The sequence below is a fragment of the Apteryx mantelli genome, chromosome 8, assembly GCF_036417845.1.
Source record: "Apteryx mantelli isolate bAptMan1 chromosome 8, bAptMan1.hap1, whole genome shotgun sequence".
Lineage (NCBI taxonomy): Eukaryota > Metazoa > Chordata > Aves > Apterygiformes > Apterygidae > Apteryx > Apteryx mantelli.
This window is the reverse complement of record NC_089985.1, coordinates 23,727,707-23,755,267: the sequence shown is the minus strand read 5'-3', so window position 1 is coordinate 23,755,267 and position 27,561 is coordinate 23,727,707. Positions and strand designations below refer to the sequence as shown.

General features: G+C 38.0%; 2 protein-coding genes across 3 annotated transcripts in view; one reads left to right on the top strand and one right to left on the bottom strand.

The window, feature by feature from the left end:
• TGFBR3 (transforming growth factor beta receptor 3) overlaps positions 1-827 on the bottom strand; it is a 164,592-nt gene extending 163,765 nt beyond the window's left edge. For both annotated transcript variants that reach the window (XM_013961375.2, XM_067300941.1), the window contains exon 1: positions 770-827. The gene's annotated coding sequence lies outside the window, so the exon portion shown is untranslated. The remainder of the gene's footprint in view (positions 1-769) is intronic.
• Positions 664-27,561, top strand: BRDT (bromodomain testis associated). The gene is made up of 19 exons (XM_067300940.1): positions 664-855; positions 3,482-3,619; positions 4,355-4,484; positions 6,624-6,799; positions 7,878-8,249; positions 9,238-9,366; positions 9,565-9,753; positions 11,276-11,460; positions 11,534-11,826; positions 11,906-12,019; positions 13,926-14,057; positions 15,205-15,266; positions 16,329-16,524; positions 17,313-17,425; positions 18,740-18,884; positions 22,944-23,011; positions 24,281-24,483; positions 26,610-26,772; positions 27,493-27,561. Exons 1-19 carry the CDS (start codon positions 664-666, stop codon positions 27,559-27,561), a joined length of 3,069 nt encoding a protein of 1,022 aa, XP_067157041.1.

Sequence of the window (27,561 nt, the reverse complement as noted above, 5' to 3'; positions counted from 1 at the left end):
CTCAAACCTGAAAAGCACTGTGTCAAAATACATTTTTATGCTGAAACTTAACTTTATTGGTTGTTGCAGGGTTTCTGTGAGGTGACTTGGCAGAAGTGCCTGAGGAAGGTAATACCTAGGTGTTGCTTTATGCTAGATCAGACTTGCAACACACTGTAAAGCAGCATCTTAGGTCAAAGTTCTCTTACAGGACTCTGACTGTGGAGAGGGGAGGCAAATGTCTTCCTAGGTTTTGACAGATAAACTGTGGTGAGGAAGCTTACATGTAGGAAAAACTTAGAACTCTATACATAAGAACACAACTTTGTATCTACACTGAATGCCTGATTTTTGACCTAAATTTCAAACTTTTCCACCTTATATGTCTTCATTTTTCAGGGCTTTAATGCTTTTTTTTTTTTTTTCTTTTTTCTTAACCTGAAGAACTGACATCCAGTAGTCTGGCACATCCAATGGTGCACTGTAAAACAAATGTGCCTTAGTTAAACCATGAAGGCACACTGTGAATAAGTATTGACATTTTAGAAACAGAAGTGAACATGCAAACAGCATTAGATCCGGATACCTTTACTTAACAGCAATTTTCCTCTTTATTTTTATTTTTTCTCAGGCTAGATGCATAATGAAGATCTTGGAACAAGTGGCTACATAAACTTGCTGAAGATGTCTGTTCCAAAGCAACAGCGTTCTATTATTGTTAACCCTCCTCCACCTGAATATATAAATAACAAAAGTAGTGGTTGTCAAACAAACCAACTTCAGTACTTACAGAGGGTGGTCATGAAAGCCATGTGGAGACACAACTTTTCCTGGCCATTTCATCTGCCTGTAGATGCAGCAGCACTGAATCTTCCTGTAAGAACAATTTTGGTATTGTATTGAAGTATTAGTATGTAAAATACTACAAGACTGGTGAATTACTGTTGGTTTAAAAGAAACTCTACAGATCATGGAAGACTGCTTTGCACATGAACTGCTTGTGTTAATCCAAGGATTTCCAGTTATGTTCACATTATTTTTCAGTCACTGGAAGGGTATAAAAGTAGTAGCTAGATGATATGGTTTAAGCCTATAAAACTAAATGAATGGACAGCAAAGAATGTGCTTGCTTATATTAATGACTCTTGAGGAAAGCTAAGCATTATCTGGATATACTTGTATGCGTTATGTCCAAGCATATATCAAGAATATTTACTTTCTTCCACTCCTGAAAAGTATCAGTACTTTAAAGCCAACAGGCTTGTCACAGAATAGTTGGGTTTGGAAGAGATCTCTGGAGATAATCTGGTCCAGTAGAAGATGGTTGCAGTCCACTGACCTCAGGGGTATGGGCCAAGCATGCTGTGCCACTCGGCTTCCCCCTGTAGATTTAATAAGATTACGGGGCAGAGTTCTTAAAGAAAACTGCTTTCTCTGGTTCATTTCAAATGCTGCATCTTTGTTCCTTTGCTTTCTGATCTAAGATTGTTGTACATAAGTATTCCCCAAGAAGCAATAAGAGTGCTTAGATGTAGGAAGCACAGGAATTTCTCACTTTTCTTTTTTGAGATTCTAGAGGTTAATATTCTGTCTCTGCTTCCTTCTACCTCTCTGCTGGTTTATTCATTTTAACTAGTCTTAGAAGTATGGATTTTCTTCTCCCTTATCACTTTTTTTACTCGGGAAGGAGCCAACTCTATTGGTGGCAAATACTTTGTGATGGAAAAGCAGACTTGGTTGATCCTGAGGTGAATAGGCAAATCTGGATCTGGTCTGATACACAGAACTAACTACATTTGTAATCAGTTTTTTGATTTCAAAGCATCTTTGACATCTTGGTCTGAAGATTCTAGAGGAATTACATGCCTCTGCAAAAACAGGAAAGAACAAGAAGGTACCACAGTGGTAGAGCATCCTTCTAGGAAATACAGGATTCTTGTATACCTGAATCTTGTCCCTGCTCAGTATTGCCTTGTTTATTTTACAATTTAATTGTAACAAAGTGCAAAAGTATGACTTCATAACACACTCCTGTACTGAACATAATGTCTCATGACAAATTGTCTTAATTGGGTATTGTCAAACTTCAGTTTGATTACCCCAGCTTTTTCAGTCAAATGAAAAAATCAGTTATTCGTGGAGTGGTATTTCAAATAATCTAGAAGATGCTGCTTTTGGTACATGAGTAGAAAGGTTGTAAAATCGTGGCATATTTCCTCCAATTCTTTTTTCCAGCCTAAACAAGCCTATCTGTTCTCTCCCAAAATTTCCACAAGACTAATTCTACCAAATAACTGGTTCTATTTAGACTAGACAAAACTCTCTATCTGGATCTGTTTCACATGACAAACTCCCTTGGTCAGGTTCTCCAAAAACACTGTCAAGGTCACTGTCTTCCTGTATCTCCCTCCCACCCCCTTTCTTGGAATGAAATGTCGCTTAAGGTTAATATTAAAGGTCATTCAGTCAGAACAGTGGCAAGAATTGCAGCTAGCCTCAGGGCAGTTCTGTCTCTCTGGATTTCTGAGGCAGCCACTTATGTTGCTAAAAGTACATATTTTAGTTTTAACCTTTTGCAATCAACAAGAAAACTTCTGGCTTCATGGCAAGGATAGTAAATGTCTTTGTACATCCTTTGCTTCTCCCTTTCAGGTGTTAGATGTGGAATGGACAGACTTGACTATTAGCTGTGTGTTTAAGTTTTCCTGCTGGTGTTTTGATTGAACTCAAACATTCTACACTTATGATGTATTTTGTTTTTTAATTTCACTAAAACAATTTTTTTTTAGAACAGCTTCTGAAGGCTTTTCACTAATTAATTGGTAGTAACTTCATAAAACTACTATGTGTATGCAAACTTATTGGTGGTGATATTCATGTTATGATTATTAAATTCACTAGCAGGAATGAGCACAGTGTCCTCAATCTGGCTTTAAGCAATGCTACTAAGATAATACAATAGTTTATGATGCCTTTCAAACATCTTACTGCCTCATTACTAGATAGATAATCTGGTAGATGAAGTGTTAAATCAGCACCTGGGATAACTTGTCTTTTTTCCCCATTTTTGGTCAATGACTGAGTGACTCTCTCTGGCTCTCTCCCCCTGTCCCATTCTGTAAGATGTAGTGCTATAGCAGGAAAACTGCTCCGAGTTTAGCAAAAGAGAAATACATGTGCTTTTCATAAGCACTACTATCAACATAGCTAGTGTAGCTCTGGATTGTATTGCCAAAAAAAAAAAAATTCTTTGGGGCTTTGAACATCCTGTTGGAGAATCCTGTAGGAAAGGGCAAGGTGAAAATGCAAGGTGGAGAGTTCCTGAACATTTACTTCTGTGGTATCTATGACTATATTGAAAAGTTTTTTCCTTCCTTCCAACATAACGCAGTTCTCATCTCTTGCAATTTAACAAGCTTTTGTAACTACATCTGTAAGCATCTTCATGTCCAAGTATTTTTACAGCATTTCTTGTATTATTAACACTCTTTCAAAACCACAGGATTATTACAGTATCATAAAGAAACCCATGGACTTGAGCACAATTAAAAAGCGTCTGGAACATAATTACTACACAAAAGCTGCAGAATGCATTGAAGACTTTAAAACTATGTTCTTGAACTGCTATATATATAACAAGGTATGTGAAACACAACAGCACCCTCTTACCAGTAATCAATTATATTGAACAATACAAGCAAGTAGTTATTGCAACCAGCACAAAATTAGTTAATGTCTTTGAAGTTTTTGAAAATGAATATCTTAAAAAAAAAAAAAAAAAAAAGGGGGGGGGGGTGCCTCAGTTGCCAGAACTGACAGAAGATACATATGCAAGGCTGAGCCTGCTGTTCAGCAATTGAAGGCATAGGCTTCTCTTCATAAGGGTTCTGCCTGAAAAATCTCTAGGTTTGTTACCCAGCTTATGAACAGCACAGTATAATTGCTATGCAAGTTTAAGGCCCAGTTTTATGAATCCTGCTCCACTCCTCCAATAGGTTTGATAGACTAACCTAACTCAAAATGAGCTGTTGTGTGCTTGGATGCTGTTGGCTGTGTTTTAGCACTGAGCTTTAACAACTTTCTTTGGAACATGAGAATGAATAAGCTCTGTCTTCCTCTTACTTTACTGTGAGAAATACATGGATATGTGAAAAAATAGGATTGTGCAAGGGGAAAAGTAGTCTATTCTTCCAATTACAAAGCTACTTGTAATTGAGTGTGGGTGGAGGGGGCCTTAGGTCCTCTTGTGGTCTTGATGGCTTGTTCTAATTGTTGGAGCAGGAGTCTACAGACTGGTTAGTTTAAAAAAAAACAAAAAAAACTTTGCTATTACAGCTTCTCCTGTACTCTGAACATTACTGACTATATTTTGCAGCCAGGTGATGACATTGTGTTTATGGCACAAGAACTAGAAAAAGTGTTTTTGCAGAAAATAGCACAAATGCCACCAGAAGAAAGAATAGTGATTCTCAATAAAGGGAAGAGAAAAGGAAAGAAGGCAGAAGGTAAGGACTAAATTACATGCTGAATTGCTAATGTATATTAAACAACCAAAAGCTGGGAATGGAATTCTCCATAGTTTGCAACAGCTTAGCCCTGGAGTAGTCAGGATGCTCTCACAAGACTCCATTTCTCCCAGAACATATTGGACAAGCAAAAATATCGCTACAATGCTTTAGGTTCAGTGCAGCCATATTTCTACAGGTACTGTCTAAATTTTCTTATTTTTACTTATAAATGAGCTTAACTAAGATGGAAAAAAGAAACTGAATTAACAATTTCATTAACAGTGTTACAGTGTAGTGCCATAGGAAAACTCTGGTGAAATGTAGCTTTTGCCCATAAGAAGGAACATTCAGTCAAGACTCCTCAAACTTATGAGGGAATATCATATTAACAGCATCAAGCTACACTAGGAAGCCTAATTATAAGGGGCCAGGAGATTAGCTTCCACCTGTTACTCATGGACTTCTATGCTTTTTTTTTATTGCTTTTATAAATTGTTTCACTACCCTGAAAACTTCTTCACTTCTACAAAGTGCTCATTTTGTCTCTAATCAAACTGTTATCACATTGCTTTAGAAACATCTAATTTGTCAACACTGGCAGACAAATGTGTATTTCTATTGATAGAAGTAAGACTGCTAACAGGCTATAGAAGTGTTGCAGTAACCTTTTATTGATTATTTGCCTTCTGACATATGTGGAGCACTGATCTTGGCTAGCTCAGTTCTTACTGCTTCACTTTATAGAAGCTCTTATACAGCTAAGTAACTCTTCAGGGTTTCCTGATGACTGTGCCTTCACCTTACTGCTCTCTGTGGTGTGATTGTCCTTGCTGCTGATAGTTTCTGAAATAAACCTTTCTTCAAGACAGTATTGTAGTTTGGCAGACCTCTAATTTCCTTCTCGATGTTTTGAAAGGGAATGCTGCTCCTCAAATATACAATCTGGTATATCATGCCATCTATAGATAGGCATAGGAAAAGCAGTTGGATAACTTGGTTCTTGCATACAAATTTTTTTGGGGGGTGGAGGGGAGGGTAGGAGGAAGAAGATGCTCAGCTGGCTTCCTGCTCTGACTGGTATACTTTAAAGTGAGGCTACTAGTAAAATATCTCAAGCATTTCATTGCTTTGGCAGAATGTTGGTTGAAAAGATAGAGGTAACTCCCAAAAAAGAATTATCTTGTTGAGAAATGTTGGAAGCTGAATTGACTTCTGGTTCTTGAGTGATTACAACCATTTTGAGATGCATTCATAACACAATCTTGGTGGTATTAAAGCTGTTTAAGTCCACTTATCCCCTTTATACACACAAATGTGCAACTTGTACAAATTTTGAAATGTTGTCAGTACTCCATGTTGGACTTGATAGCAGAGTATGCTGCTGTGATCAAAGAAATACTTCTTGTTTTGCAGACTTTGGCTTTATAAGCAGATCTATACACAGAGCCTGTTTCCCTGAAACCAGCAACTGATTTTCATTTCAGAGAATGTCCTGCCACTGCTTAGGGTTATTAGTTAATAGGCTTGAACATCTGTGAACAATAAACAGGATGATAAAGAGCTGGAGAAGACCTTGACAGCTATCTAACCCACCTTTCTGCTCAAAGGAACAATCATACACAGGAAAACATTGATCTAAGTTGTCCTTAAATTAGCGAATGAGTTCTGTAATACTTCTAAGGAAGATATGCAGGAGTACCTAAGCTTGCTTAAACTTTAACTGTGCTCAAACTCAAACATTCTTGTTGCAGTTTGAATCCACCACTGCTTGGCCTTTTAAAAGTATCTGTAGAGAATGACTTACTCTCTTCTTGGCAAAAACACTTTTCCAACTTGTATAGTGCAGCATGATGTCTCTGTGATCTTCCCTCAGAGTTAATTCATAGCTTCCTTGAAGCAGAGTATCCATAACTTAGCACAGTACTCTAGCTGACACCCTAACAGTGTTGAGCAGATAACAGAGTAGAGCATATACAACTGCTTTGTTGTATACAACACTCTTGTTTGTTTGTTTTTGTTTAGTTTGGTGGGGAGTAGGGGAAGACGTTCTGTTGACAATTGTTCAATTTGATCATGAAATAAATTGACTGCAATATTTAGGACATAACTGGAAAATTTTTGTTTTAAAATAAGCAGAAATTCAGCAGCCCAACCCTGGGACTTCTTCAACTAAACAAAACATAATTCAGAAACAAGCTGAAAGCAGTGAGCAGCCTCCAGTGATGACTCAAGAGCTACAGCAGGTTACACTAGCTCCTTTGTCTACAGCTCACCTGACTACTTTAATGCCAGCTGCAGTCCCTATAACAAAAGTAAGTTACCTCATAATAACAAAGGTATTGATTATTGTTCCAGACACTAACAGCAAAACCATAGGATCCAAGTATATTGCAATATCTTTTCAAAACTTCTATAGTGATAGCAAGAGATCTGTTTTAGATCTTCTGGGTTCATGCTAAATAACTGGGGCAATACTATTAATTCTACTAAGGAAGCAGTTTGATCACTTGGTGCATATTCTAAAAAACATGGCTTAAAAATATTGTTTGCAAAGAAACAAAGTGAATTTTGAAGATGGTCATTCTTGAAGTGTATTTCTACACTTCTACAGGCTTCACCTAGATGCAGAAACTGCCCTTTCCTTGATGATTAGACAATGGCTTCAATAGTAAAAATAAAGCTCCTAGGTTTACTTGATTTAAGTTTTCAATGTCAGTCAAATGCCTGGTTGCCAAAAATAACATGCTTGCTTAAACACTGTGTAAGTAGCCTAGAAAGGTGTTTGTAGCTCTCAAAAATATTGGTAACTACCTGCAATCTGAATTGTACATGAACATGTGCCATTTTGATCTGATACAGTTTTGCATTGGTTTAGTTTTGTTTGTACTCTTCCAATTATGAATAGGCACGTGCCAGTCTCTTCCAGTGAATGCTCTTACTTTAATGAAGAGTGAAGCATTGATGAAAAAGCATGTTTTATCTATTCTAAACCAAATACCACCCAAACGGAAGAAAACTAAAAGATAAACCTTATATATAAGGCCTGTAACCAGGCTTAGAAACTAAACTGCAGTCACTTCTTCTGCCCTTCCCCCAATGGTAATCTTGTGCCAACTTTATAACCTACCAGCTTCCTGGAATCTTCTTATATGACTTAAACTGACCACAGCCTGACCTAGAGTACACCCTGTTCTTGCCTTTACCAGTCAGTGCCAGCTCAGTCTTAAATGTAATGCTCTGTAGGCTTTTAGTCTAAAGTTGTGAAAGGTGGATTTTTGGTAACTGTAGAAGTTATGGTACTTTTAGAATTTTTTGCTTGGTTTCAAAGCTGACTGTTCTCTCACTGTTATGGATACCTGTGTTCTAAATAACTACAAAATCATCTTCTAGGCTAAAAAAGGTGTGAAAAGGAAGGCTGACACTACAACTCCTACTACTTCAATATTCACAGCAGGCAGTGAATCTTCTGCAACATTTAATGAAAGAAAAGCTGTTAAAACTTGCAGAGGAGAAAATGAATGTGTGATACCAAATAAGCTTCTGAAGAAGGTCTTGCCAGAGTCTCAAGAATCGCCTAAAATTCTTAAAAAGGTTCAGTTATCAGAACAGCTAAAACACTGTAATGAGATCCTTAAAGAAATGTTTTCAAAGAAGCATGCAGCATATGCATGGCCTTTCTTAAAACCTGTGGATGTTGCATCCCTCCCCCTTGGTGAGAACCAAGGGACCACTAAATGCCCCACAGACCTGGGAACCATTAAAGTAAGTATGTTTTGTAGGGGATTGGGATGCGTTTGCTTCAATTGAATGGATTTTAATATTTTAAGCTGAAAAGGTGTTATGAAAGCAGCTTCTCCTTTGAAAGAGATAATGGGCATGGAAACTATACACACTTATACCTTTATCAAAGCTCTAAGTCACAGCTTACTGAAGAAAATGTCTTTTAAGCCTCATTGTGACTATGCGTATACTGGCTAATATATTTGTTGAACATTTTAATGCAAGCTGCTAACATAACATGCTAAGTATCTTTCAGTCTGCCTGCACAATACTATTGTTCCATTTAAAAAGGGCAATTCTGCAATGTCAGCTTCTGCTTCAGTCAGAATCTCATTATCCTCGGTGAAATGCCCTGGAAACTTAAACATCAAATATTTACAAGCCACCTTTCACTGTTCCTGTAAAAAGGGACCCTTCTAGATAGAGATATTAGTGGCCAGCGCTTTGCAAACAGTGGGCACATCTGTCTAGTGTTGAACTATTTAGCCAAATTAAGACCTAATCTTGTGGGGAGAGTTAAATTTCAGTAGTCTATTCAATTAGCTTGGGTTGCACAGCACAAAGACCACTCCCCAACTTCCAGCCAATTATTTTGACTCCAAAATAGTTATGGAGAAGGCTTTGTACAAATATGCTTAGAATCAGACAAGTGGCTAGCACCTGATCAAATATAATCACCTGAACTTTTTTGTCTTGATCTGAAAAAAGCTGAAAGTAGTACTACAAAGTCCTTACAGCAAGTATAGTTAACAAACTGTTCAAAAGGGGAAATTCTAGTATTTTGTTAAAGGGACACTGGTGGAAGAAGAAACAAGTCTTTCTGTGATGGTTCTTACTTCCTATGATGAGGCAAGCTACTTCTGATGCTGGATGTTAATTCTTGTTCCTTCTCTATTTTACTGCTGGTTCAGTGATATGCTCTAGCTCAAGTTAGAAACCCTAAATGCACACTCATCTGCTTTCCCCATAGAAGAAAATGGATAACTCTGAATATAAAGATACACAAGAATTTGCCACAGATGTTAGATTAATGTTCATGAGCTGCTACAAACATAATTCTCCAGACCATGAAGTAGTTGCTATGGCAAGAAAGCTTCAGGTGAGTTATCATGCAAGTCAGACTGAAAACAGGGTAGGGGATTCCCTTGCAGTCATATACCCTGGTACAGCATCCATTGATGTTACCAACTACTATGTTGCTGTTTAGTTCTAGAAAACAAGCAGCAACTTCATAATGTTTTCAAACCTGAAAAATGTGCTAATTTCTTCACTATTCCCGAACTCTTCCTATCTTTAGGATGTTTTTGAGATGCATTTTGCCAAAATTCCTGATGAACCTGTTGCAAGTGTTTCTCTGTCGCAGCCCACAAGACAAATGACAAAGGCTTATTCCAGTAAGAGCAGCAGTGATCAATCTTCAGAAGAAAAATCATCTGAAGACTCTGAAAACGAAAGAGCAATGCACCTTGCAAAGCTTCAGGAGCAAGTAAGCAATGGTACTTGGACATGCATGACAGTTGTAATCTGTCTCTGATAGTGCCACTTGCAATTCTCCATCCTAAGGCTTAGCATCAAAGGTCATCACTTAAAAATTCCCATCTTCTGGGGTTTTTTGGGTTTTTTTTGAACATAGCTTTTGTTCCTGTTTGGAAGCATCTCCAAACATAATCTACAAGTGAACATTCTCTTAGCAAATACAAACTGTCTATCTATTGGCTTAAAGATCTTCAGAGAAACTTTATTTCCTATGTCCAGTGGGTGCTTTTTTGCCTTCCCTTAAAGATCTGATTGCACTAGGATTCTTCATACAACTCCAAAATGCAGAGGAGGTGGAAAGGTGAGGAAAGCAAGATTTTTTTTTTTTTAATTTGCTTGCTTATTCCAAATTTGAGTGAATCATGGGTCTGGTACTCCTGCCTAATCTCTCCTCAATGAGGCCCACAAACTTTTTTTTTTTTTAAAGCAAAAGTAAAACCACACTGACATAGGATTACAACAGCATCCAGATACTTCACACGCGGTGTAGTGACATGGACTTCTAACAAGGCCATCTGCTTCAAATGGCTGAAGAGCTCCATTCTTATGTTCAGTCTTTCAAAGCATGCTAGTTTCATTGAGTAGCCCTGAGGTTCTGAGTTCATCTACATAAAAGCAAGCCATTAAATTCTAAATTAGAAAGTTCAATATGAAGTAAAACAAAGGATTTCATGCTAATGCTGATAGCATGGCTGTGCTTCACTGGCTGGTAGTGGGATGAGACTTGTTTCTGTTTGAACATAATGCTTTAACCTGCTTATGCATCTAATCTAGGGGGGAAATTTGCATTTGTTCTGCAAGTCAGATGAGGAACAGTTTAGTTTTCAATATTTGTCAAAGTAGTACGTGCATCATGAAGCTATGAATACAGGCCTGCAGAACAATTAAAATCCTACAAGACAGCCTTAGCAATAGCTAAGCAAAAGCATTTTAATGGGGTTGAATTAGAATCCTTTCTGTCCTTCTTCCTTCTAATTTCTATGGAGTTTAAACAAATTTATGTTAGCTTTTTCTCCAAAGCTGTATTAGTCTCTCCCAACTAGTCATTTTGTATCACCCAATATCTTGAATTTATGGGCTGAAGATGTAAAAGAACAGTCCCACTAGCCTGGCTCATTAATTTTGTTAGAGGCATAATCCAATAAAGCACTTACATGCTTCCCAAATGCCTGAAATTAGAGAAGCTTGCTGGACACTCCTACAGTGATTCTAGCGTTTTAACCTTCTCGGGATGCTAGAAGACGTGTTGAGAAGTACTGTTAGAAATGCCTGCTTAAAACAAGCAGCCTTACATCTTCTGAAGACCTAGTCTGTCTGTAACTAGTCCATATGACAGTAAGACGCTTGGAAAACAAACATCCTATTAATAATCATTCAGATGCCACAAATCTCCCATGATATCTAAGACCAGTTTAGTATTCCTGTTACTGCCTATGACTCTCATGGTTTTTCGTTGTTGTTGCTTTCAACAGCTTAAAGCTGTGCACCAGCAGTTGCGGGCTTTGACCAGAACATCCTTACCTAGATTGAAAAAGAAAAAAGGGAAGGCTAAAAGAGAAAGGAGGAACAAGGAAAAAGCTAAGATAAAAAGCCTGATTCAAAAGAAGAAAAACCTAAAACACAAGAAGAAATCTAAGAAAAAGCTGTCTTTAAACATGTAAGTGTGGGGGACTTGTGTGGGTGTCAAATTACTTTAAATTGCTGTTACCACAGTAAACTCTTTCTCGCAGTCAATCAAAGAAAACCATGCAGCATGTCTTGTTGGCACATAAGTCAGAAGATGAAGATGGTGCCAAGCCTATGAATTATGATGAAAAAAGGCAGTTGAGTTTGGACATAAATAAACTCCCTGGAGATAAGCTTGGGAAAGTAGTCCATATAATACAGTCAAGAGAGCCTTCACTGAGGAACTCTAACCCTGATGAGATAGAAATAGACTTTGAAACTTTAAAGGCTTCAACACTCAGAGAACTAGAGAAATATGTGGCAACTTCTTTGAGGAAGAGACCAAGAAAGCAGCATGGTATGTATGTAGCATAAATGATGCTTGAAAACATAATTTGCTCTGTTTGGCTGTAACTTAACTTCTATTTCACATGCAGCTAAAAAAACAACAAAATCAAAAGAACAACTTAATTTTGAGAGGAAACGAGAGCTAGAGAAGAGACTACTGGATGTCAATGGTCAGCTAAACCCAAAGAAGCAAAACTTCAAATGTAATGTGAATCTTACTTTTACTAATTTGCAATACAAATAGCTTAAAATGGGATTATCTTTTTGGGCCTGTCTTCTGTTATCCATCTGGGGGATTTTTCCTCAGAATATTTGAGGTATTAAGCTTCCACTGCTAGTCTTTAGACTCTCTGTATGTTAAATCAACTGGAGTACCAGCAGCAACTTCATTCAGTTACTTGTCCTGCCTCAGACCTCTTCCTTATTCTCACACTTAATCCTTTTATTAAAGGATAAATGATAGCTTTATCATTTCTGTAGTATAAGACAAGATATAATGATGGGAGTGATGAAGTTCATGTTGTCTGGCATCCTGTATCTGATAGCCAATAGTTAGTAGAGACACTGAACCCAGTTGAAGAATGACACCCCTATCACTAATCCTATTCTGGATTAGATGGGCAAAACCTGGCTAGGAGCTTTAAGTGCTGCTTCCTTCCCACCCTCCCCCCCACTATGGACTGAATGTATCTACCAGACCTGTTTGCTGGCACAAGTTTAGCAATACCTGCCACCCCTGCACCTTTTATTAACATTTTATTTGATCGGTTTATCAATTCATTAGATTATCAGTTTGCTTTGATTTCTTCAGAGCTCAAGTGACACGATAATTTGGGGAAACTTTTGAAACTGAACACTTTCTCCCTTATGCTGACATAAGCACAGCACAGTTCAAACCCTCCCCCTCCCACACACACACAGTCTATATACTTGGTTTGCAATTAGCTTTGTGGCTTGCACAGACCAAAGAATAACAAACTCTAGTCATACTTGGTTAGCTCCTAGTCTCACTACTGCTTTTATGCTAGCAACAGTTCTGTATTGGTGACAGATCTGCTGTGCTGCTTTAGGCTTACAGAATTGCACTAGGAAAAGCAACTTGGTTGTCCAGGCTTTCCAATAGCAAAGACAACAATTCAGTACATGCTTGACCAAATCCATACTTTACTGACAGGTCTCAGCCATGGACTGAGAACAGATCAGTGCAGCTAATGCTACTGTTACAGGTTGAGATCCTCATTAAACTAGTGAGTGCCATTATTGCGCTTTTTTGGATATCTAATAAGCTCCTATGTGAAACAAGTTAGCTGAAATGATAGAAGCAGCCCTGCAAGATATAGGCTTGCATCAAGCATAAGCTCAAGCAAGTCTTTGCTGTCTGGTGTATATGGCGGCTGGAAAACATCCTAGAAAAAAGCTGCAAGAAGCAGCTAAACCTATTGCTAAGAACATGTTGTGGAGGAGGAAGCAGGCTAGGGAATCTTTACAACTGGTATTCAGCTTACAGCCTTGCAAACAAGAAGGCATGTTTAAGTGATTTGTGTCCAGGGAAACAGCTATACTTGTGGCTTTTCATTTTCAAAACTTCATCAGAACAACACATTTTAAAAGTTTTTTGACTGCAGAATCACTGTAAATTCTAAGTTAAATCAACCCTGCAGAGGCAAAATAGTCAGATGGTGGGGAGGTGGCAAAAGATGACATCCTACAGTACATATGGCTCAGGAAAGAGGAGAGTTGGCTATAGACAAAGACTTCAGCATGCAAGTCTGGGAGCAGCAACAAGCAGAGGAACAACCTCTTAGCAGCTGGAAGACTTCTGGTGAAAACTGCTTGCCCTGGTCTGAAGGAAAGTCAGATCCTAATTTACCATAGGACTGTATGTGAGTTTCTCTTTAGATATTTCACTTTTACTAACTGCAAGATAGCTGTACACCTCCCTCCTCTATAAAGGTCTCAAATCAACTGCTAAATGGATACTGGCCATGTGGGCATGGCAGAGGTCTAGGAGCCCAATGGCAGCACAGTCCTAACAGGGTAGATCTAGTCTTGTATGTTAAGACTGCTCCACTGCTGAGTATTGTTGAATTTTTTCTTTTTATCTTGTAGTTGGAAATAATGCTGAGCCCAGTATTGGACCAAGCCGACTGAGTGACAGCAGCAACAGCAGCAGCTCCTCGGACTCTAGCAGCAGCACTAGTAGTGCTTCTAGCTCCTCAGATAGTAGCGACTCTGAATCGGGTTAGATAACTTCCTTTCTTGGCTGTGCGGGCAAAATATCTGCCTTCTGACTTACTGTGCCTGCTTGTTCCAAATGCTTACCAAGAATTTCAGTCATCCTTCTAAGCTTGCTTCATGCTGAATGCCCAATTTCAGTGCTATTAAATGTCTTGAAACTGAGCCAAAAAAATTATGAAACATCTGTTTTCTTTAATTTATCAATAAGCAACTTCAGGAAACAAAATCAGCTAATAAGAGGTCTGTGTATCTAATCTGGAGACTTGGCTATCAGCCTATAGCTTACCTATGTTTTCATGGGGTGTTTTTTGTTGTTTTTTTGGGGTTTTGTTTTTGTTTTTGTTTTTTGAAAAATTTTTTTTTAATCTTCTGGTCTGCAATGTGAAGGGAGCCTTAAACATTAAACAGACTTTTCAGAAAGAAATTATCAGGAATGTTTTGGATGAGAGTCCTTTCAAAATAGTTGAGGCTTCTATGCATCCAAAACCCTGGGCTGACTCCATAGGATTCTGGAAGTTGTAACTCAGATGGTGGAAAAGAATGTTTGGTGGGATGCTACAAATGGCTGTAGCCCTTGTGGGTAAGGTTTTGCCCCTAAGACTGGGGATGAAAGTGTCAACAGCAATGACTGTAGGCCCAAACTCTATCCTGGGAAGTGAGGCTGCTTAAGGTGTTAAGCTTGTTCAAGGGACACTATAGTACTTCACTATCTAAATATCAGAAAGATGCTTCTCTCTGCCCAGAATTTTTTTAGCCTTCTGGGACAGGATATATCTACCAAATGTGAGGGCTACAATGTAGATATGTCTGAGGTAACAGTCTAAGGTGAGATGAATCCTATGATTAGCCATTTGCAGCATGGGGAAGCAAGCACAGTAATGCTGTTGATGGTAGCAAAGATCTTGATCCTGCAGGAATCTGCAGATGGCTTCTTTGTATATGCTGGGAGTTGTTCTCTATACACATCAAGCTAAAGAAGTCAAAGCATTCAGGATAAGAATGTTCCTTTCTCTGTGAGATTTGGCTCTCTAGGTACAACTGCAACTCACGCACTGTATGTGTGAATAATGCAACATATGTGGATGCCTCTCTTTTTTTTTTTTCCCCCCTCTCCCTCTTTCTGCCCACCTTGCTTTATTTGTAGTTACAGAAACATGCTCAAAACAGAACAGAACCAGGCAGAACTGTCCAATTTCTATGGAACAAGCTAAGGTAAACTGATTGGAATGGATGTAACATTTTTGCCCTAACCAAAGGTATTTGTTAAATACAATAGTATTGGAAATGACAAAAGCTGTTTTGTTAATAGGAAATAATGAATGTAGCTTGAACACTGCTTGTGCTGTGACTTACATGGAGATGTAAAATCTGCTGCTTGTTCGAAGTAGCTTGTGTAGCTGTATAGAGACTGATGGACTAGGAGAACTCCTGAGGTTCTCTTACCTCTTCCAGATATCCTGGTAGTTCAGTGTTGGGTGAAGGAGAAGGGAGAAGACAAGAGAATGCTTTCAAAAAAAAAAAGTGTAGAAATGACATAATAAACAATACAAATGCTACTAAATCACTTTTTCTCTAACTATGGTATTATGAGCAACAGTGAAGTCTTATGTAGAAATAGTGCTTAATGCCTCTAAGGTCAAATTGCTCTATTCCTGTGAACACAGTGGGTGTTAATTCTTGTCAGGGTTATCTGATGCCTTTTTCCATTTTCCTTTAAAGTTAGCAGGGATGGAGAGACCTCAGACTTCAAAGCATGATCACAGCAAAGCCTTCATTCTTCTTCAGTAGACTAATTTCACTTTAAATGAAAAAGTATCAAAGCTTTACTTTAATACAGGAAACCAGGTTGTAAGCTTAACTTACTATCTCTATTCAGCAGCTCCTTCTGTATCTTTATAAAAAAAGCTGAAAAGAATTATACAAGACGCAGTTTTGCCAAAAAGTTCAGCCCCTGCAATGAGAAAACAAGATACAGGAGTTAAGCTTCAGCTTGGTCAGTTATAACAATCCTTAACTGACTTCCTGAGCAGCAACAAACATAATACTTCAGAACAAAATGCAGTGTGAGGTTTTGACTGAATTCTGTATATATCAGAACACGGTAACATGTTTTACCTCATGAGGTTTTGTCTAGTCACCTAAATTCTTAAAAACACTAGACTAGTCTTACAGTACAAGCTCTATAGTGGAAATGGTGGTTGAGTTAGGGGGATTGGACCAAATCACTATTAAAAAAAAAATCTGACTATAATAATTACTGAAACTTCTTTCTAGAGGATACCATTGTCTTTACAGAGGATGTACTGCAATGCTGTTCCACAAGCACAGCCTTCACCTTCTCTTACTAGTAGTTTGCAAAATCAAGGATCATCTGAAATACAGCAGCCATCTCCCAATGTACTACAGAGGTTTCAGCCTTTACAGAGTAGATCACTTAAATCATCAGAACAAAATACCCCGTCTCCCTCAGGTAAAATTATTATGGCAAGAAACATGGCTATTTTTTAGTGAACTTTGAGGAAAGAAGGGCTGGGAGAACTAATGATGATATTGCCCAAGAAGCTTATCTTGAGTTTTTTGGAGGTTATCTAGTTGGTAATGTTGAAGTCTCTTGCAGAGCTTGCTTTAAAAAGGGCATGACTGTAAATATGAGAAGTGTAAGCACTGAAGATTAGCTGGGATTTCAGATTACTGGGGCACTTGTGGAGTAAAACAGTATTAAAACAGAGAGCGCTGTTCATGTTCACTCAGTAAAGAGAGGCAGCAACTGGAGATGAGATGGAGAATGTCTTAATGAACCTAGGGCTAGAGGAAATGCTGAACACAGTAGGGATGGAGTTAGATGTTTAAACCCACTACCACCACCCTCAAGTCCATGTCCAAAATATCTGTTAGTTGAATTTAAGGCTTGGTACCATAGACCTTCTGATTTGTTCACTGTTACCTAGACATACATCAATATAAGTTTCTTAGAAACATGATCAAGAAGTAGCTACTCCTTTTCCCCTCTCTCCCCTGCATCTTAAAAGGTCTAATAACTTTAGACACTTCAGAGTTATTGGTAGAAAACAGCTTGAGCTGGTAGCTGATTAACTATCTGAGAAACTAATTAAGAACTAATTAAAATAAGTCTCCTAGCAGAGCTAGGATACATATCTCCATATCTAGTTAATCTGCAGTTTTAAACATTGACCTAATTTTGAGATGTTGTAAGACTGCCCTGTGTCTGATAGAAGTCACATCTTCCTTTTTTCCCAGGTATAATCACAGCTTTATCTGCTCTGCATGATGCTCCAGTCCAGCAAATGCCTCAGAGTACTCCAAGGACAAATCAGCCTCTTGTCACCCCATGTACTCATGCTGTTCCAGAGGTGAAAACATAGTTCTCTCCAATGGATTCATCTTTTTTTCCCCCCCCCCCCCCCCTCAAGTATATACTTGTTCCTTTACATATGATCTGATATTGTAGCACTCTTGGCTTGAGCTTGACACAATGAAGGCCACTTTAGGTTTATAGCAAATCACCCATCTAAAACCCCACCAATGAAGTGATTCTTAATACCCTTTAACAGGGCATGAATTCATCTCCTCTTGGCCTGAATACAAAAGGGAAGTTTGGCTGACTGAATATATCACATCTATAATGCACTGTAAAATGCTTTTCTCACTTTAGTGCTATAGCTTAGACCCATATAATCCTTGCAGAAATATAGGCCAGAAGCCCACCCTGTAAACCAGTAGTTGTGCAAAATGGTAACGGGCAATTTGTAGTATGTTTTTTGTTCTCTAGAAATATCTATCTCAAGCTCAGCAATATAGTGAAGACTATAGGCTAGCTCTTGATAAGTGTGTTACTCTCTTGCTGTTCCTAAAGCATGAAAACTGAAGCTTTTGGGGGCATAGATCTAAGGTTATGAAATATTTACCCACAGTTCATTTCTCTCTCAAGCTGTTCTTGGAGAGTGCCCTGGTTAGAAGGGTCTCTGTGCTAGACTCAAAGTAAGTTATCAATGCTACTGCAGCAGTGTTTCTATCTTGGGATGTATAACTACCTCTTTAGGCATGTTTTTAAATATAGTTCCTTCAGCCAGGACTTGATAGTTTTTATTTTCCAAAATGGGTAAAAAAAAACACCTCTTCTCCTGGGTCTGAGTACAAGAATGTATCCTTCAGAACAGAAGAAAAGGAACTCACCCCTATCCACTTGCACACACCTTCCAAGGTAGCAAGTAATAAACATCATGAGACTTGGGCTTGTGTAATCCCTTCCCCAGTTTAAGGGCTACTCTGCTACCTAATCTCCAGAAAAAAGGGTACCACTGAGCTAAGGTAATTCATGTGTTCTTCACTCTGATCCATAAGTCAGAGTGGGGCAACTGGCTTTACAAGAGTAAGAGCCAAATTCTGTTATGTTGCGCTATGTAAGGGCTAAAGAGCTTATCAGTTTCTCACTCTACCACCTTCAACACTTGGTATCTCAGAGCAGTTCATGCTCCTAAATCCAAGGTGTTAATGTATGAACTTGCTTTGGCTATCATAAACATGAATGAAAACAAATGCTTCTCTGGTGTTAATTGTTGCAGTTCTAGGTTATATAAACTGCTCTAAGTCTTTAATACTGGTACTGTACAATAAGAACCCACATATTAAGCATTTTAGAGTATATTTTGAAATTTCCCTTCTAGGTGTCTGATACAACTTCCCAGGTTGATACTACTCATTGGACTAAACAAGCTGAGAAAACAGTAATAAATCCAGCCAAATCAAGTAAACCTCAAAAAAACAACAGTGAGAGAACCGCTGACTCAGAATCCATAAATCAAGAACAAAGTATGTACTGTCATAATAAAAAGTGTAACTGAGATCAGGGTATAAAGTTAAAATGTATATTTGAACCTGACTTAAAGAAATAAAATGCTGAACACTTGTACATTAATCAGTTTGCAAAATAATGTGTAGGGGAACTCTTTTCCCTTGCTCTTTTCTTTTTTCTTGACTACTTGTGCTTTTTTTTTTTTTAATATATAGCTAAGTTAAATAGATACTTTGTTCTTGTTCTGTGTTAGAATATATAGAGCCAATTTTTGTTTGTTTGATTTAAGGACTTAACTTCCTGAGTTTAAGACTAGGAATAAGCAACCCAGTCTTCCAGGAAGCTGAGAGAGCTGATGCTCCAATCTGTTATGCAGAACTTGGCTGGGCTTTAAAATGTTTTATGCTGAAGCTCCATAGCCCTCTTCCCCCAGGGAGCTTATGTTGTGTGTATTGAGTTACCACCTCTGGCTCTTAGAGGTGACAAGGATCTGCCAGAGTAAAGGAATGTCAAATAGCTCTTCATCATGGAACGAACTGATAAAACTCATTGATTTTGTAATTATTACAATAAAGAAAACAGGTAGTGGCTAAGGCACTGTACTATTATGCTTCTGTAATATTGTGGTACTTCAGTAAGCCACCATGCATAAGATACTCATCTAAAAGGGGCTTGCAGGAAACTGGAACACAGTACTTAGAGCAGCACAGATATTGGACTAATCCACATGGAGAAGGGGATTTGAAAAAGGTTCCTCGAAAGCTATGTTCTGTACAGGGATGCATCAGACTTCATGCATATTTCAAACTAAAGCTTTTAAATCTCCATCTAAGATGGAGATTGATCACCCATGCTGCTAATGGCCTGCTAGTTTCTAGAGGGGAAAGAACCAAGTGTTATCAGACATAATGCTTTTCTTTCCTCCTTTTAGCCTTACCTCTCCAAACTACCTGCATATGATTGAACAGGGGATGGAACAGGCTTCTGAAAACTTGATTAAACTAAAAGGCACAGCCTTTTCACCTACCTCTTTAACTGTTGCCAAAGAATAATGCTGGATAATTAAGAGTTGTATTAAACCAACTCTAAAAATGGAGACTTAGTTTTCTACTGCTTTATTTAGTATTTGCATGCTCTTAACATGCCTATCCATACACACTGCTGATCCCTTTTTTAGGCTGGCAGCAGCTGGAGCTGGTACCTGTTTTCCATGGATTTGGCAACTGATCTTCACTAACAATGTTTTGGGGCCTTCGGGAATTTGAAGTTCCTGCCCTATATACCAGATGACTAACTGCATCAAGATCCTGGTGTTGTTTGAATATGTTAAAGGACTGGGAAAATTAGCAGGAAGTCAAACTAATTGTTTAATGCTTGTAGGAAAAAAATATAGCTAAAGTTATTGGAAAAGCTCCCTCCCCTCTATACCTGTTTACTCTTTAGCCTCTGTTCCTCTTAATTTTCTATTCCTAATCTTCATTTAATCTGCACTGTCCTGCTAAATTTTCCCCCAACCCCCTTTTCAATTCTGCCTGTGCAGAAACCTGTAGGGGGGCTCCTACCTCTATTATGGGAATTATCTAATGATGACTCTCAGCCTTTGAGTAATTGAACTTCAGCATTATGTTGTGTAACACTGTTTTGTGAGTGTAGTTATCTGCCTCCTTCCACAATACAGTGCTGCTTGATTGTTCCTGTATGTGCCCCAGCTGTGCTCAGTGTTATCCTAGGAGGGTCCTTCTATCATTAGCTCCTCCTGTGGAAAACTGGAAGGAGAAACGAACAAACTGGTGGGGTTTGTTTGTGGGTTTTTGTTTTTTAAACAACAATATCAAAACCTGCCAGTCTAGAACTGTTGTGTGGCCTCAAATTTGTTGATTAAAAAGTGCAGAGTGGTTAGCATTACATGCATCTATTTAGATCAAATCAGGGGAACTAACTCTAGTTTGGTCTGGATACTTAAACTGTTTGAATTTTGTAAAGAATCCTACTGTCTCAGGCATTTTTATGAAGTTACTTACATCTCTAAAACAAGAGCTTTTTGATTTTTAGGCTTGTGACACCTCTGATACTGTGGGTATAGGCTTGGTGCTGCATATCACTGAACTCAGTACTGGCTTGTTAAGAAGCTTAACTTGTGAAACAAACTAGTAATCACAACCTTCCTTTCAGATTAAGAAATAGGGTTTTTCAATGAAAGCTTCTGTAAAGGCTGGTATTGCTATAAGTGATGCCCTAGCCACTGCTTTGAAGTTCATGGCTGCAAATGCTTTTGTCACAAAGCCTCTAGGTTTCTGCGTTGTATCTAGATCTTTAGACAGATGTGACTATGAACCTAGACTCGCTTCAGTTTGCTTCATGTGAATCTTCTTGGCAGGTATAACAGATCTACTGAAACTTGTTGGAATAACAGACTGGTCAAAATGATCTTAACAAGGGGGATAGACGTGTTCTAGGTATGAAGTTCTTGCTTTATTTTGGAGTATTCAGTGTTGCTGTGCCAGGTTTCTTATGTGAAGATCACAGTTGTCCATATGAGGACAAAGGATCAGGGAAAAGATGGGTGCCTACTGTATTAAGACAACCACCTTAATACACCAGTCCTCCACTCTGGAGGAGAATAAGCCTCTGACAACAGAATTCGACCAAGATGGATATATTTTGCCTAACCTGGACCTGGAATCTATGAGGAGAATGGAGATATCAGGATGTGGAACCCTCATCAATTGGACAATAGAGGTCTTCCATCCTATTTTACTGCTTTGCACAGTAAAAGCCCTCCTGTTCGCTTGCAATTATACCATCTCAGAGACAACTGTGTGGGATGGGGAGACAGGTGATATTCTTGTCTTGAGTTTTGGAGGCTGTGGGTCGTCTTGCAAATCCTACTTACAACAAGCTTAAGAGTTTGAAATGCTGCTTTCAGCATTCTGGATTCAAACATCTAAACTTTATCATTTGGGTGTTAAAAAAAAAATAACAAAAAAACCTATCCATGTTATTATCTTCAGTTTCTTATTACACCTTTACTTTGAAAACAAACAAAACAAACTCAAACTGCAAGAGAGGACCATTGTTATATGATACAAAGTAATACGTGTGTGTTGTGCTTACATCTGGTTCTAAAATGGTGGCTTTTTCAGAGTACACCCTAGACTTTCATCTCAGAGGGCCTTTGGTATAATCCCTTTCTAAAGTAATCTGTAAGGTACAAATTGCAATATGTGGCTATTGCTAACTGTGTGGTATTTTGACAAATTCCTAATATTGCAAAAGTCTATTTTCAGGCCTACCCTAATGACTGTAGCAAAATGCACCTGTTACTGCATTTGAAAAGTTGTGGAGTTTTGTTCTTTTTTTTTTTTTGTCTTAAAAGGTTTGGCAAAAGGACATTTCATATGGAATAGTAAGGCTCTCTTGCAGTAACACAGCATATCAGAACTGTTCATCTGAATTCAGTATTATCAAAATAGTAGTTCTAGTTTGCCTGTGTAAATAGCTTTCCTCCTCCCTCATAATAAATGGACCACAGCACAAAGTATTTATGTATCTTGTAGGCTAGTAGAAATGTATTGAACAGCTTTTACTGGCTAACCTACTTGTTTAAAAAACTGGAAACAGGCAGACTAGAAAGCTTTAGGCAGAATGAGTTTACATGATGGATGAGAGATTACTAAGTAATGCTGGAATCAAAATGTAAGCGCGCTACGTGGGAAGGAGACAGGAGGTGAATAACCTACAAGGTGTTGCAGTGGAAGACTTTCTGCCAAAATGACATGGACATTTTGCTGGGAGCCCTCCTAGAACCAGGAGTTAATATCCCATCTAGATTCGTTTAACTTAACGATTCCTTTATCCACCCCAAACTGGAAAGAAGCTCTTCAATTCAACTTAAGCTAGGAAACGTACCTGTGTTTGGGAGTACTTCTGCCATTCAAAAAATAAATAAATAAATAAATCTGCAGTGTAAATCCTTAAGCTAATTTTTAGAATGACTAAATTTATCACTTCAATTTGAGGTAACACTCCATAAAAATCAACCCAACACTGAAAATTTTTTTCTTTCCTTCCATCAGGTCATTCTGACATATCTAATGATGGTAAAAACACACTAGAGCCAAAATCCCAAGTTCTTCCTAAAAAGGTAAGAGTATTGCCCAAGTCCTGTTGGAGGAGAAGAATCTGGATATATGCCCACTAGGATCAAAAGTTCCCTGCCATGGGTGGTTCTTTATAAATCCCATCTCTTATGACTTAAATACTTAGTATCTGATAGGTCTTGGGCATTGTCATAACCTGTACAGCTTTCCCTCTCATTTGCAGTGCTAAACAGACAAAAATATCTCTGAGCTCTATTTATGAAGGTAAATGATATGCAGGATTAACTTAAAATTAGTATATCCGTGTTATGTCATTAATGTTGTTTCTCTGATCTATTTTTCATGTTTAAACTACTAGTGTACCTTTATATAGTTTTAATTTTCAAGCTATTAGTATGTTTGACCCTTTATCTTGCTGATCCAGTAACAAAAATAATGGATAGTATGTCCTTACAGAGTAGTGGTGACATATAATCTTGAGTGTTGTTGAAAACCTGTACTGAAAAAGGACCACATGCTTTTCCTGTAGCCTCATCAATAAGACAGGGGGCCCCTTGAAAGGTTGTTTGTTTGTTTGTTTTTAATGAAAATTTTTCATATAGTCTGGATTAAAGCACTTCCAGAATTTTTCTTAAGGCGTTTAGCTTTCAGAAAGCTAATAACCTGAATTCAACTCCAAAAACATACATTTCCTTCATATGTTTGGATCAAATTCCAAAGATTTTTTTTTCCTCAGTCAAGTTCTCAAAGTGTGTGAATTTCTGCTAGAAAGTAATACTTCTGAAGAATACCAGTTTTATGCTGTTTTGTGAAGGAAAGGCTAATAGGAAAAAAAACACATTTAAAACAAACAAATAACCCACAAGCCTACTATAAAGTTATTGTTATAAAAGGAATATTCATAAAAATGGGAGTTCTCAGGATTAAAATATTATCAATGCTCCTTGCATAAATGCAGTCTTGTGAATTCATGCTTTCAGGAAGTAAAAAATGGGTAGATGGGACCTTGGAGATAAGGCATTGGGTAAAAAAATAACAGCTACAAATGCTAGTAAGTGCAAACCATTTTTCCAAGGAATCTCAAAGCTGATGAGAAAATATATTGAAGTCTGATTAGACTGCTGTATTTGCACTAATATTCTATTAAAAGAAACTTTGTTGCAGATATGCTTAAGTAGATCCAGTCAAAACAACACTATACTAACGTAAGAACTAAGCGCACAATGGATCAGGGATGAAAAAGCCCTTAATTGTTGCAGAATTTTTGCCTTCTTTCCTTTTTTTTTTTTTTTTTTTTTTTTTTTTTTCTTCAGGACGCAGGAATTAAGAATATAGATTCCTGGGTAAGCTTATGCAAAAAGATGATGCTTCCAGCTCCAGTAAAAACATCTGTTGAGATCTTCAAACAGTTCAGGAAAGCAGCAATAGAGAAAAAGAGTGAGCAAGCACAGGAGTTAACAAAGCCACTGGTGCAAGCTGAAAGGGAACTGCAAAACCTTCCTCAAAGAAGAGAGAGGTTTGTAACCACACATGTTTAAACATTATTTTGTTTTTTGCCTTTTTCAATTATGTGCAGGGTCTACCATGTGGACAGTTAAATGGCTTTCTGGATTTGTTTTTGCTTAAAAACAGAAAAAAATGACCTCGGGCTGCTTAATTGATGCAGTATAATTCTTCAACACTTATGTATCCTTATCCACGATGTGAGGCACAGTTGCTTTATGAACTGATAATGCTATTATTTAAAGTTGTATAATAAATATGGCTGTAATGGGTAGTGTCACAGTTGAAGAAACATCTGACTAGTGACTGTAACTGTGCTGGAGCACTGGTGCGATGCTCTATGTTTGTGCTCAGAATATCGTCTAAGAAACTAAATTTACTAACGCAGGTCTGTGTTCCAGTAATGACTGGCTGAAAAATCTTTATGGAATCTTCTGTGTATTTGAGGGATACTTGATTAATCAAAGGAGAGGGAAAAATCAACAGCTTTTGAATTAATAAATACCTTAAGTATGTGTTGCTTACCCTCAGAAAGATTGTTACTGGTTGGCTAGCTATTCAGAAACGAGTGGATCAGATTAGGCAATAGTCATATGTCAGATACCTACTTGAAGGGCATGAAAAAAGGCTGTACCACTCTGAGCACAACTGTAGTGTTCTTCTCTGCATTGCCATAAAGAAATATACTTGGTAAGCTATTGCTGTGGTATTCATCACCAGTAATTTGTAGCTACTGTTTAAATACCTGTTTTAGTGAGTACCCACATCTGTATCCAAGTCTGAGGTCTGTTATTATGCTGAGTGGTATAAGTGACTGCCTACTAATTACTGCATTGCAGTAATAGCTTAGATAGCTGTGTGCTACCTTTTTGAAACTGCTTTCAGAAATATTTTCTCCTTCAGTACTTTTTCTCATCTGTTTGGACCTGTGAAAGGTAAGTCTAAGTTGGTGACTAAATTCTTTTGCTCTGTTATCCCATCACTGGTGTATTAGAACTGCTCCCTTGTTTGGAGTGTGTTATCTTAGTAACTAGAGTATTTGAGAAAGGCTTAGGGGTAAGTTCTTTGTTCAGGGTGTATAGCAGAGAGTCAGGGCACCTCTAGTTACTATCGGTTTTCATGAGGAGGAAATTCATCCAAGCCCATGAGCTACATCACTGTATCCGTCTCTCCAAGAGACAGACAAACATTTGGACCTCTGAGCAACTGTCAGACTGAGAAGCTGAAATTTCTCCGCAGTAGCATCCCAGCTTTAAATTCTAAAGAATTCCAGTTTTAGGAACCCCATTGTTTCACATTCAGGATGGTCAACCTGGAATACTGCAACACACGCAAATAATATTGGCTCTTGAGGTTTTGTTTAAAGTCCTTCCTCTCCTAAAGGAACTGATGCGTACTTGAAGGCACCTTGCATCAGCACTCCTGCTTCAGTGCAACTTACTACAGATAACGGTGCAAGTTGTGCCTAAAAACTGTAAGAGCAAACAGTCTCAGCTGACAGTGCCAGTGCCTTCTCTCCTCACTAACACAGAACCAGTGTGTTGTCAATTCTAGGCAGCTGTGAAAGCTAATGGCTCTCCTGACTTTTCTTCTTTTTTATGGCCTGACAGTTTGCTCTCTTTTATGTCTTCTATAAATACTTCTCTGTAAGCCCCTAGATGCTAACGGTTCATTAGTGGATGAGACTACTTTCTGTTAAGATAACCTCTCCATCATTCTCTAATGCAAGAGAAGCATCTATGGAACAAGTCATTAGAGAGGCTTGCCTGAAGTTTGTAAAGTCTAACTCAAATAGCTAATTGAAGAGGCAGAAGATGGACACAAAACATCACTGGCCAAGGAAGTATTAGAAACTTAAGTGTATTTATCTTGCAAGGAATGCAATTTCAATATAAGTTTTGTGTAGCTCACACAAACCCTATGTGTATAGAATGGAACATAGGGAACCTTATCTTCCTACAGTGTAAAATTTGTAGGCATGTACCTCTTGCGAAGGAAAATTATTATGAATCAACATATAAAATGGCACCACGCTTTGAGTACTATGTGCTGATTTATGTGCAGAATTCCCTTCAGGTGCAAACATTTGTTGTGAAGAAAAAGAAGAATCAATTTTTACCCTATACTTCTTTTTTTAAGGGGCCATGAAGGGGCAGGATTGGAAGCCATGGCAGTGAAAGTTTTTGAGGCCCAAAAAGAAGAGGGTAAGAGCAAACAATTGCCAGAAGCTCAACAATACTCTCTTGTTCAAGACCGTAACTTGGCTAGAAAAATGGAACAAGAACGTAGGAGGAGAGAAGCAGTAAGTTGCTGGCTTTCCAGCTAATTCTGTTTCATTTTTAATAGAGAAGAAAACACTCTAGCTCAGGTCCTTATTTTGAAGGACCTGAACTACTGTAAACAACAGAACTATGCTAACTGAAAAGTTAATCCAGAAAATGAAATAGCTTTTCATGTTGCACCACTTGAAGACCTATCTACTTGGTCCAATTACTCCCATCAGCTTAGAATAACTGCATGGTAAAATCAAGTTTTAAAGTGGGGTTCCTGGTCTCTGAATAACTTCAAACCTGAAGTCTTGCAAGTGATGCATCTTCTCCTACGTATTGTATGTTAATAAAAGTACTAGTCTTATTGTCCTGGTCTGAAATATCAAAACTGAGCCTTTTAAAAAGCATCTTACTGGTTTTATCGGTATCAGTAAAGAATACTCTTTAGTCGTTACTATTTCCCAGATTAAGTGTGTGTTTTCTTAATTCATAACACTGTACAACTGAATGCAAGAACTGCAGTGTGACAAAGATCACACTGGATTCAGATAAGGTCTCCTGAACCTTTCATTCTGTTCAGCTGTTTTCAGAGAGGACTTAAACAACGTGCATATGCAAGCTTGCAGTGACAGGAAGTTTTGGGGAAGAAGGATTTCATTTTTTTTAGATGTTTATAGTCTTTCTATATTTGACCTGCATGGTATTCATTACAACTGACTGCTCTGAAAATATATTAATTTGCTTTCTTACAGATGACTTGTACAATTGATATGAATTTGCAGAGTGATATTATGGCAACTTTTGAAGAAAATCTTGAATGA

Bases quoted from the DNA above. Each gene is read 5' to 3' on its own strand.
- BRDT (XM_067300940.1), top strand. From the start codon at position 664: ATGTCTGTTCCAAAGCAACAGCGTTCTATTATTGTTAACCCTCCTCCA. The intron at 8,250-9,237 runs GTAAGTATGTTT...CTTTCCCCATAG, and splicing joins CAGACCTGGGAACCATTAAA to AAGAAAATGGATAACTCTGA. The intron at 11,827-11,905 runs GTATGTATGTAG...TTTCACATGCAG, and splicing joins GAGACCAAGAAAGCAGCATG to CTAAAAAAACAACAAAATCA.